This window comes from Trachypithecus francoisi, unplaced genomic scaffold (assembly GCF_009764315.1).
Source record: "Trachypithecus francoisi isolate TF-2019V2 unplaced genomic scaffold, Tfra_2.0 Lachesis_group2, whole genome shotgun sequence".
NCBI lineage: Eukaryota > Metazoa > Chordata > Mammalia > Primates > Cercopithecidae > Trachypithecus > Trachypithecus francoisi.
In genome coordinates, this window is record NW_022681465.1 from 55,595,963 (window position 1) to 55,608,202 (window position 12,240).

The window sequence follows — 12,240 nt, forward strand, 5'->3', positions numbered from 1 at the left end:
AGCCTTCCAATACCCTGAAAGATAAGAGAATTTATACTTACTGTTCAATTTGGCTTTTTCATGCAATGAGAATCAGTAATTTGACAGTGTATTCTTTAAAAGTATTAATTTAGTCAACTAAAATAACAATAAATAAGATTTGTAGTGGTAAAGCACATTATAATACCTTTTAGAGTTAGTTCCGTTTCTGGCTTAGCCATTGGTTAGATACATTTCATTTCTCATCTGTAAGATTTAATAATAATAGAAATCCTAGCCTTATGTGCATTGTGTAAAGTTTAAAACAATTAATATGTATGAAATTCCTTTGAAACTATAAATGCTATAATCATTTTTATAAATCATAAATTCTTAAAAATAAAAGATGCCCAAAGTAGCCACATGAAGTCCCAATGCCCTATAAACGAATTAACTGAAACAGAAGAAATGAACTAAAACAAATGAAAATACATTTGGCTTGGGCCTAATGTAAAAGTCAGATGTGAAACTTATTTGAAGGCCTTGATGAGTAAAATAATGTGTGTGGCATTTACATGAATAGAAATGTTACTCTCTTCTGAATTTAAATTGTATGTACATTGGTGAAAAAGATGTATTACCCAAAGTGAATAAGCAAGTCTGACACTTTCCAATATTTTCAAAAGGAATAACATTTTTATATTGAACGACACAGAAACTGCTGGCTTTTAAAACTATACAATCACGTAGGTGTTCTTTGAGCATTTTATTTCTCCTGAATTTAATACAGAATGAAGTTTTTAGTTTATTTGAAATTTAGGATTTCAGAACTAATTGATATACAAAAATCAATTTGTTGTATATATAGAAAAAAATCATATAAAAATTTAGACTTCACAGTTCTAATATTTAAACAATGTTTATTTAGCTGGGAAACAGGTTTCTTCCTGACACCATCCACCAGTAAGTGGGGAGTGACTGAGAGAACAAAATGACCCTTAGACAACTTCTTCAACCAGGTCAAGGATAGCTACCAAAAACCTGCAGCAAACACAGGCCTAATGGTGAAATGGTAGAAACCTTTCCTTAGGTCAATCAAGACACGATATCCACATTTTCCTGGAGGTCACAGATAGAAAAACATGACAATAAAAAGAAATAAAAAGGCATTAGACAAAACAAAACTGTCATTGGCAGATCACATGGCTGCCCACAAGGAAAACCAATCTCTATACAAACTATTATACATATATAATACAAAGTATTATAATTAATGACAGGATCTCTAGCAAAATGGCTAGATTTAAGATCAAGATGGAAGGCCGGGTGTGGTGGCTCAAGCCTGTAATCCCAGCACTTTGGGAGGCCGAGACGGGCGGATCACGAGGTCAGGAGATCGAGACCATCCTGGCTAACACTGTGAAACCCCGTCTCTACTAAAAAATACAAAAAACTAGCCGGGCGAGGTGGTGGGCGCCTGTAGTCCCAGCTACTCGGGAGGCTGAGGCAGGAGAATGGCGTGAACCTGGGAGGCGGAGCCTGCAGTGAGCTGCGATCCGGCCACTGCACTCCAGCCTGGGCAACAAAGTGAGACTCCGTCTCAAAAAAAAATAAAAAATAAAATAAAAATTAAAAAAAAAGATCAAGATGGAAACTCAGTTGCATTTTTGTATAAGAGCAGCAAATAGTTAGAAGACTATTGTAAAAAAGATATGACCTATATACTAACAAAAAGTACTTAGTAATTAATCTAATAAAAGATGTAAAAATCCTTTATAGAGAACACTTTAAAACTTTACTGAAAGGACTTAAAACCAAAATAAAAACACAGCAGGTCCTCAAATAATGTCATTTCATTCAATGTCATTTTATTACAAAATTAATAAAGAAAAATACATTCCCAGCCGGGGCACTGTCTTTGCATATTCTCCCTATGCCTGTGTGGATTTTCTCTGGGTATTCCAGTTTCCTCCCACATGCCAAAGATGTGCAAGTTAGGTTCATTGCTGTAATAGCCGCGGTCTGAGTGTGTGTGTGAGTGTGCCCTGTGACGGGATGGCATCCTGTCCAGGGCTGGTTCCTGCCTGGTGCCCTGCACTGCCAGGATAGGCTCTGGCTACCCATGACTCTGAAATGGAGTAAGTGGGTTGGAAAATGAATGAATACAAATGATTGTCAAGTAAAAATTCATAGAGTATGTGATAATCATACAAATGCATGACAATACACTGATGTAACACAAAAGTGATAAGCAAGTCTGCCATATGTATTACTTGTTTTTGAGCTGCATGGTAGGAGGAGGTGCTTCTTACAATCTTCACTACACAAACATTTACTCCTTGATTTAACCCACCATCACTATGACCTCTGTTACTCCCTGATTTACCAAAAATTACGTATATAACAATGTTATTCATTTTTATTAATATTTCTTAAACATATAGCTCATACTTATTTCAATGTTTAATATTAGAAGTGTGTTGGGTCTTTATTTAGAAGTTTGATGATGTTTTCTGTGGCCAGAAATATGACATAGTATGACAAATATGACAAATATGACATCATATGACAAAATATTAACTTTGTTTATATCCATTAGCCTATGGTAAAATTGGTTTCATTATACGTCATTTCACTTAACGTTGCAGTTATTTTCTTTTTTTTTGAAATAGGGTCTTGCTCTATCACCTGGGCAAGAGTGCAGTGGTGCAAACATGGCTCACTGTGCCTCAGCCTTCTGTGTCTCAAGAGATCTTCCTGCCGCAGCCTCCCAAGTAGTTGGGACCACAGGTGGGTGTCATCACATCTCGGTAATTCTTTGGAGAGATGGGGTCTCCCCATCCCAGGCTGGTCCTGGGCTCAAGTGATCCTCTCACGTCAGCCTCCCAATGTTCTGGGATTACAGGTGTAAGAGTTCATACCCAGCCAGCAGTTTCCAAGAACCCACTGAGAATGTTAAGTGAGGACTCACTGTATCTACTGTTTTCATGGAGGGACATATTCATATGTTCACATATATATCACAAAGATGTCAACACCTCCCCAAATGGATCTATAGGATCAATGCAATTCTAAAAAAATCTCAAAATTTTCCCCCCAATTAATTGAGTAAGTTGATTCTAAAATAAAGAGAGGAGCAAATGCTAAAGAGAAGTCAGAAAGTTTTATTAGAAAAATAGAGGGGGAGAACTTTCCCTACAGATGTAAAAAGTTATTATAATGCTATAGTAAATAAGTTTGTGTGATTCTGGCTTACAGACAAACACTGACCAGTGAAAAGTAAGAGTTCAAAACAGTCCCATAAAAATTTGGAAACAATATATGATAAATAATTCCATAAACTGATGGGAAAAGGATGATTTGAAAATTGGTACAAAACAATTGATTATCCATATAGAAAGATATTAGATTCCTAACATATATCATGCATAAAAATAAATTCTGAGTCAGGCACGGTGGCTCACACCTGTAATCCCAGCACTTTGGGAGGCTGAGGTGGGTGGACCACCTGAGGTCAGGAGTTCGACAGAAGTCTACCAACATGGAGAAACCCCGCCTCTACCAAAAACACAAAATTAGCCGGGTGTGGTGGCACATGACTGTAATCCCAGCTACTCGGGAGGCTGAGGTCGGAGAATCACTTGAACCCAGGAGGCAGAGGTTGCGGTGAGCCAAGATCGCGCCACTGCATTCCAGCCTGGGCAACAAGAGCAAAACTCTGTCTTAATAAATAAATAAATTAATTAATTCTGAGTAGATTGATTAATGACTTAAATTTGAAAATTAAACTTTAAAATGTTGATAAAAAATTATAGGAGAATATGTTTAAGACCTCAGGGATTGAAAGAATTCCTTATTTAAGGCACAACACCATTCACCCATAAAAGGAAGGACTGATACATTCAACTTCATTAAAGTTAAGGCTTTTGTTGTCATCAAAAGGTATCATACTGAGGCCGGGCAGTGGCCCACGCCTGTAATCCCAGTAGTTTGGGAGGCCAAGGCGGGCAGATCACTTGAGGTCAGGAGTTTGAGACCAGCCAGGCCAACATGGTGAAACCCATTAGCTCGTGGTGGCGCACACCTGTAGTCCCAGCTCCTCAGGAGGCTGAGGCAGGACAATCGCCTGAACCCCAGAGGCGAAGGCTGCAGTGAGCCAAGATCAAGCCACTGCACTCCAGCCTGGGCGACAGAGTAAGACTCCATCTCAAAAAAAGGGAGGGGAGCATCATATTGAAAGTGAAGACAAAAAATTACTCTAAGTAATCTCCTTAGACTTACATAATTACATAAAATATTAGATTCTTCATCATTTAAAAGTTCTATGATACAAGTTCAATGTATTTAAAGTGTAGAATATCTCAAATTTTCTAATAAATTATAATGTCTATTTCAGTATTTAATTGTGTACATTAGAGGAAATTTAGATGCTTGAAAAGTCAAAAATAATATTAAGAAGACTTAAGTGTATGGAGCAGTTTTTTCCACCATCCCTTCTAAAATGGCTTGCCTGATCACTACGTTTGTTTCCCAACCCACATAGCAGTTTTAACGCTCTTGGCTGTTTTGCTCTGAAGTTACGTACCAAGACTACAACTTTGAGAGCCAGACACTGCTGAAGCAGGCAAGAGAAATACCAACACACTCAGTGCTTTCCTTTGGCATCTACTGAAACACAAAATGTGATGAAAGTTGTTAGACTAGAACAAACTTCAAATAAAAACTTCACTTTCTGGAGATCATGGGTGGATTCCTGTGGGTCTTGGAATCCACCCATGGATAACAAGGTAAGTTATTCTATTCTGTCTTCACTCCTGTGACAGTGACCAAAAAGATACCTATTGTTGAAGGCTAACAAAGAACAGGGCTGCCTAATCATATACATATCATCAAGGTCACATTAATTACTTCCCTCCCAGAGTTTCATTCACTATTGCCAGGCATGGTGGTATAAACAATGATAGCCCTTCAGGCTGGATTTGCCACCTGCTGACTGTAGATCCTAGGACTTTGAGTGAACATAGGTGGTAGTCAGACAGTGGTCACCATGGGCCTTGGGTAAGACCCAGTGTTGTGCTGGCTTCAGGTCAGACCCAGTGCAGTCCCAGTGGCGGTGGTCACAGAGGTGCTTGTGTCACCCCTTCCTCAGCTCTAGGTGGCTCAGCAAAAACAGAGAGGCTCCATTTGTTTGGGGGAAAGTAAAGGAAGAGACAAGAGTCTTTGCCTAGGAATCTAGGGAATTTTCCAGAACAGTATGCAAGACCACCAAGGTGGTACCTCTAAGAGTCTACAAGAGCTATAGCATTACTGGGCTTAGGGTGCCCCCTAATGCAGACACAGCTGCAGTGACCACAGATTTAGATCAGAACACCCAAGTCCCTTTGAATACTTAGAAAGCCTTCCCAAGGACAAGTACAAACAAGCTAGACTGTGAAGGCTACAATAAATACCTAATTTTTCAATGCTCACCAGGTCAGACCTGAATCCAGTGCAACACTGGGTCTCACCCAAGGCCCATGGTGACCACTGTCTGACTACCATCTATGTTCGTTCAAAGTCCCAGGGCTCTACATAAACTAATGCAAAAAACTGAAGAGGACACACAAAAAGGGAAAGATATTCCACATGCATGGACTGGAAGAATAAATATTGTTTAAGTGTCCATACTACCTAAAGCAATCTACAGATTCAACGCAATCCCTATTAAAAGACCAATGACATTCTTCACAGAAATAGAAAAAATAATCCTAAAATTTATATGGAAACACAAAAGGATCTGAATAGCCAAAGCCATCTTAAGCAAAAATAACAAAACTGGTGGAATCACATTATCTGACTTCAAGTTATACTACAGAGCTATAGTAACCAAAACTGCATGGTACTGGCATAAAAACAGACACATAGACCAATGGAACAAAATAGAGAACCCAGAAAGAAATTCACACACCTACAGTGCACTCATTTTTGACAAAGGTGCCAAGAACATATGCTGGTGAAAAAACAGTCTCTTCAATACCCCCATATGCAGAAGAATGAAACTGGACTCCTACGTCTCACCATGTAAAAAAATCAAATCAAAATGGATTAGAAACTTAAATCTAAAACCTCAAATTATGAAACTACTACAAGAAAACATTGGGGAAAATCTCCAGAACACTGGTCTGGGCAATAACTTCTTGAGGAATATCCCACAAACACAGGCAACCAAAGCAAAAATGGACAAATGGGATCACATCAAGTTATTAAATAAAAATCTGCACAGCTAAAGCAACAATCAACATAGTGAAGAGACAACCCACAAAATGAGAGAAAATATTTGCAAACCATCCATCTGATAAAGGAAGGCTAACCAGACTATACAAGGAGCTCAAAGAACTCAACAGGAATAAAACTAAAAAAAAATTTTAAAATGGGCAAAAGATCAAACGAAGACATACAAATAACAAACAGGCATATGAACAGGTGCAACATGATTGATCATCAGAGAAATGCAAATCGAAACTACCCATCTCACCCCAGTTAAATGACATATTCAAAAGATATGTGATAACAAATGCTGATGAGGATGTGGAGAAAAGGTAACTCTTGTACACTATTGGTAGGAATGTAAGTTAGTACAACCATTACAGATAACAGTTAAAGGTCCTCAGAAAACTAAAAATAGAACTACCATATGATCCAGCAATTCCACTGCTAGGTATATATATGCCCAAAAGAAAGGAAATCAGTATATCGAAGAGATACCTGCATTGCCATGTTTATTGCAGCACTATTCACAATAGCCAAGATTTGGAAGCAAACTAAGTGTCCATCAACAGATGAATAGATAAAGAAAATGTGGTACATAGTCTCCAACTCCCAGCGCGAGCGACACAGAAGACCGGTGATTTCTGCATTTTCAACTGAGGTACTGGGGTCATCTCTCTAGGGAGTGCCGGACAATCGGTGCTGGTCAGCTGCTGCAGCCTGACCAGCGTGAGCTGAAGCAGGGCGAGGCATTGCCTCACCTGGAAGCGCAAGGGGGAAGGGAATCCCTTTTCCTAGCCAGGGGAACTGAGACACACAACACCTGGAAAATCGGGTAACTCCCACCCCAATACTGCGCTTTAAGGAAACAGGCACACCAGGAGAATATATCCCACACCTGGCCGGGAGGGTCCCACGCCCACGGAGCCTCCCTCACTGCTAACACAGCGGTCTGCAGCGATCTATCCGCAAGGCAGCAGCGAGGCTGGGGGAGGGGCGCCCGCCATTGCTGATGCTTAAGTAGGTAAACAAAGCCGCTGGGAAGCTCGAACTGGGTGGAGCTCACAGCAGCTCAAGGAAGCCTGCCTGTCTCTGTAGACTCTACCTCTGCGGACAGCGCACAGCTGCAGTCCATTAGGGGAAAGAGCGGGGGCCGCTGCAGACGCGAACGACTCTGTCTGACAGCTTTGGGGAGAACCGTGGATCTCCTAACGCGGAGGTTGAGATCTGAGAACGGACAGACTGCCTGCTCAGGTGGGTCCCTGACCCCTGAGTAGCCTAGCTGGGAGACATCCCCCACTAGGGGCAGTCTGATACCCCACACCTCACAGGGTGGCGTCACCCCTGAGAGGAAACTTCCAAAGAAAGAATCAGACAGGTACACTCGCTGTTCAGCAATATTCTATCTTCGGCAACCTCTGCTGCTGATACCCAGGCAAACAGGGTCTGGAGTGGACCTCAAGCAATCTCCAACAGACCAACAGACAGTCCTTCTGACTGTCAGACGGAAAACTATCAAACAGGAAGGACACCTATACCAAAACCCCATCAGTACGTCACCATCATCAAAGTCCAGAGACAGATAAAACCACAAAGATGGGGAAGAAGCAGGGCAGAAAAGCTGGAAATTCAAAAAATAAGAGCGCATCTCCCCTGCAAAGGAGCGCAGCCCATCGCCAGCAACGGATCAAAGCTGGTCAGAGAATGACTTTGACGAGATGAGAGAAGAAGGCTTCAGTCCATCAAACCTCTCAGAGCTAAAGGAGGAATTACGTACCCAGCGCAAAGAAACTAAAAATCTTGAAAAAAAAGTGGAAGAATTGACAGCTAGACTAATTAATGCAGAGAAGATCATAAACGAAATGACAGAGATGAAAACCATGACAAGAGAAATACGTGACAAATGCACAAGCTTCGGTAATCGACTCGATCAACTGGAAGAAAGAGTATCAGCGATTGAGGATCAAATGAATGAAATGAAGCGAGAAGAGAAACCAAAAGAAAAAAGAAGACAAAGAAATGAACAAAGCCTGCAAGAAGTATGGGATTATGTAAAAAGACCAAATCTACGTCTGATTGGGGTGCCTGAAAGTGAGGGGGAAAATGGAACCAAGTTGGAAAACACTCTTCAGGATATCATCCAGGAGAACTTCCCCAACCTAGTAGGGCAGGCCAACATTCAAATTCAGGAAATACAGAGAACGCCACAAAGATACTCCTCCAGAAGAGCAACTCCAAGACACATAATTGCCAGATTCACCAAAGTTGAAATGAAGGAAAAAATCTTAAGGGCAGCCAGAGAGAAAGGTCGGGTTACCCACAAAGGGAAGCCCATCAGAATAACAGCAGACCTCTCGGCAGAAACTCTACAAGCCAGAAGAGAGTGGGGGCCAATATTCAACGTTCTTAAAGAAAAGAATTTTCAACCCAGAATTTCATATCCAGCCAAACTAAGCTTCATCAGTGAAGGAGAAATAAATCCTTTACAGATAAGCAAATGCTTAGAGATTTTGTCACCACCAGGCCTGCCTTACAAGAGACCCTGAAGGAAGCCCTAAACATGGAAAGGAACAACCGGTACCAGCCATTGCAAAAACATGCCAAAATGTAAAGACCATCGAGGCTAGGAAGAAACTGCATCAACTAACGAGCAAAATAACCAGTTAATATCATAATGACAGGATCAAGTTCACACATAACAATATTAACCTTAAATGTCAATGGACTAAATAATCCAATTAAAAGACACAGACTGGCAAACTGGATCAAGAGTCAAGACCCATCAGTCTGCTGTATTCAGGAGACCCATCTCACATGCAGAGACATACATAGGCTCAAAATAAAGGGATGGAGGAAGATCTACCAAGCAAATGGAGAACAAAAAAAAGCAGGGGTTGCAATCCTAGTCTCTGATAAAACAGACTTTAAACCATCCAAGATCAAAAGAGACAAAGAAGGCCATTACATAATGGTAAAGGGATCAATTCAACAGGAAGAGCTAACTCTCCTAAATATATATGCACCCAATACAGGAGCACCCAGATTCATAAAGCAAGTCCTTAGAGACCTACAAAGAGACTTAGACTCCCATACAATAATAATGGGAGACTTCAACACTCCACTGTCAACATTAGACAGATCAACGAGACAGAAAGTTAACAAGGATATCCAGGAATTGAACTCATCTCTGCACCAAGCAGACCTAATAGACATCTATAGAACTCTCCACCCAAATCAACAGAATATACATTCTTCTCAGCACCACATCGCACTTATTCCAAAATTGACCACATAATTGGAAGTAAAGCACTCCTCAGCAAATGTACAAGAACAGAAATTATAACAAACTGTCTCTCAGACCACAGTGCAATCAAACTAGAACTCAGGACTAAGAAACTCAATCCAAACCGCTCAACTACATGGAAACTGAACAACCTGCTCCTGAATGACTACTGGGTACATAACGAAATGAAAGCAGAAATAAAGATGTTCTTTGAAACCAATGAGAACAAAGATACAACGTACCAGAATCTCTGGGACACATTTAAAGCAGTGTGTAGAGGGAAATTTATAGCACTAAATGCCCACAAGAGAAAGCAGGAGAGATCTAAAATGGACACTCTAACATCACAATTAAAAGAACTAGAGAGGCAAGAGCAAACACATTCAAAAGCTAGCAGAAGGCAAGAAATAACTAAGATCAGAGCAGAACTGAAGGAGATAGAGACACAAAAACCCTCCAAAAAATCAATGAATCCAGGAGTTGGTTTTTTGAAAAGATAAACAAAATTGACAGACCGCTAGCTAGACTAATAAAGAAGAAAAGAGAGAGGATCAAATAGACACAATAAAAAATGATAAAGGGGATATCACCACCGACCCCACAGAAATACAAAAACCATCAGAGAATACTATAAATGCCTCTACGCAAATCAACTAGAAAATCTAGAAGAAATGGATAATTTCCTGGACACTTACACTCTTCCAAGACTAAACCAGGAAGAAGTTGAATCCCTGAATAGACCAATAGCAGGCTCTGAAATTGAAGCAACAATTAATAGCCTACCCACCAAAAAAAGTCCAGGACCGGATGGATTCACAGCTGAATTCTACCAGAAGTACAAGGAGGAGCTGGTACCATTCCTTCTAAAACTATTTCAATCAATAGAAAAAGAGGGAATCCTCCCTAACTCTTTTTATGAGGCCAACATCATCCTGATACCAAAGCCTGGCAGAGACACAACAAAAAAAGAGAATTTTAGACCAATATCCCTGATGAACATCGATGCAGAAATCCTCAATAAAATACTGGCAAACCAGATTCAGCAGCACATCAAAAAGCTTATCCACCATGATCAAGTGGGCTTCATCCCTGGGATGCAAGGCTGGTTCAACATTCGCAAATCAATAAACGTAATCCAGCATATAAACAGAACCAAAGACAAGAACCACATAATTATCTCAATAGATGCAGAAAAGGCTTTTGACAAAATTCAACAGCCCTTTATGCTAAAACGCTCAATAAATTTGGTATTGATGGAACGTACCTCAAAATAATAAGAGCTATTTATGACAAACCCACAGCTAATATCATACTGAATGGGCAAAAACTGGAAAAATTCCCTTTGAAAACTGGCACAAGACAGGGATGCCCTCTCTCACCACTCCTATTCAACATAGTGTTGGAAGTTCTGGCTAGGGCAATCAGGCAAGAGAAAGAAATCAAGGGTATCCAGTTAGGAAAAGAAGAAGTCAAATTGTCCCTGTTTGCAGATGACATGATTGTATATTTAGAAAACCCCATTGTCTCAGCCCAAAATCTCCTTAAGCTGATAAGCAACTTCAGCAAAGTCTCAGGATACAAAATTAATGTGCAAAAATCACAAGCATTCTTATACACCAGTAATAGACAAGCAGAGAGCCAAATCAGGAATGAACTTCCATTCACAATTGCTTCAAAGAGAATAAAATACCTAGGAATCCAGCTTACAAGGGATGTAAAGGACCTCTTCAAGGAGAACTACAAACCACTGCTCAGTGAAATCAAAGAGGACACAAACAAATGGAAGAACATACCATGCTCATGGATAGGAAGAATCAATATCGTGAAAATGGCCATACTGCCCAAGGTGATTTATAGATTCAATGCCATCCCCATCAAGCCACCAATGACTTTCTTCACAGAATTGGAAAAAACAGCTTTAAAGTTCATATGGAACCAAAAAAGACCCCGCATTGCCAAGACAATCCTAAGTCAAAAGGACAAAGCTGGAGGCGTCACGCTACCTGACTTCAAACTATACTACAAGGCTACAGTAACCAAAACAGCATGGTACTGGTACCACAACAGAGATATAGACCAATGGAACAGAACAGAGTCCTCAGAAATAATACCACACATCTACAGCCATCTGATCTTTGACAAACCTGACAAAAATAAGAAATGGGGAAAGGATCCCTATTTAATAAATGGTGCTGGGAAAATTGGCTAGCCATAAGTAGAAAGCTGAAACTGGATCCTTTCCTTACCCTTATACGAAAATTAATTCAAGATGGATTAGAGACTTAAATGTTAGACCTAATACCATAAAAACCCTAGAAGAAAATCTAGGTAGTACCATTCAGGACATAGGCATGGGCAAGGACTTCATGTCTAAAACACCAAAAGCAACGGCAGCAAAAGCAAAAATTGACACATGGGATCTAATTAAACTAAAGAGCTTTTGCACAGCAAAAGAAACTACCATCAGAGTGAACAGGCAACCTACAGAATGGGAAAAATTTTTGCAACCTACTCATCTGACAAAGGGCTAATATCCAGAATCTACAAAGAACTCAAACAAATATACAAGAAAAAAACAAACAACCCCATCAAAAAGTGGGGAAAGGATATGAACAGACATTTCTCAAAAGAAGACATCCATACAGCCAACAGACACATGAAAAAATGCTCATCATCACTCGCCATCAGAGAAATGCAAATCAAAACCACAATGAGATACCATCTCACACCAGTTAGAATGGCAATCATTAAGA

General features: G+C 40.1%; 1 protein-coding gene across 4 annotated transcripts in view; it reads right to left on the minus strand.

The window, feature by feature from the left end:
* Window positions 1–12,240, minus strand: part of MSH3 (mutS homolog 3) — a 235,572-nt gene that overhangs the window by 72,979 nt on the left and 150,353 nt on the right. The window contains exon 20 of one of the 4 annotated variants that reach the window (XM_033179258.1): window positions 167–225. The exons of the other annotated variants lie outside the window; for them this stretch is intronic. Coding sequence (XP_033035149.1) covers window positions 193–225 — 33 coding nt within the window. The 3' untranslated portion in view covers window positions 167–192. The remainder of the gene's footprint in view (window positions 1–166; window positions 226–12,240) is intronic. 4 annotated transcript variants of the gene reach the window in all.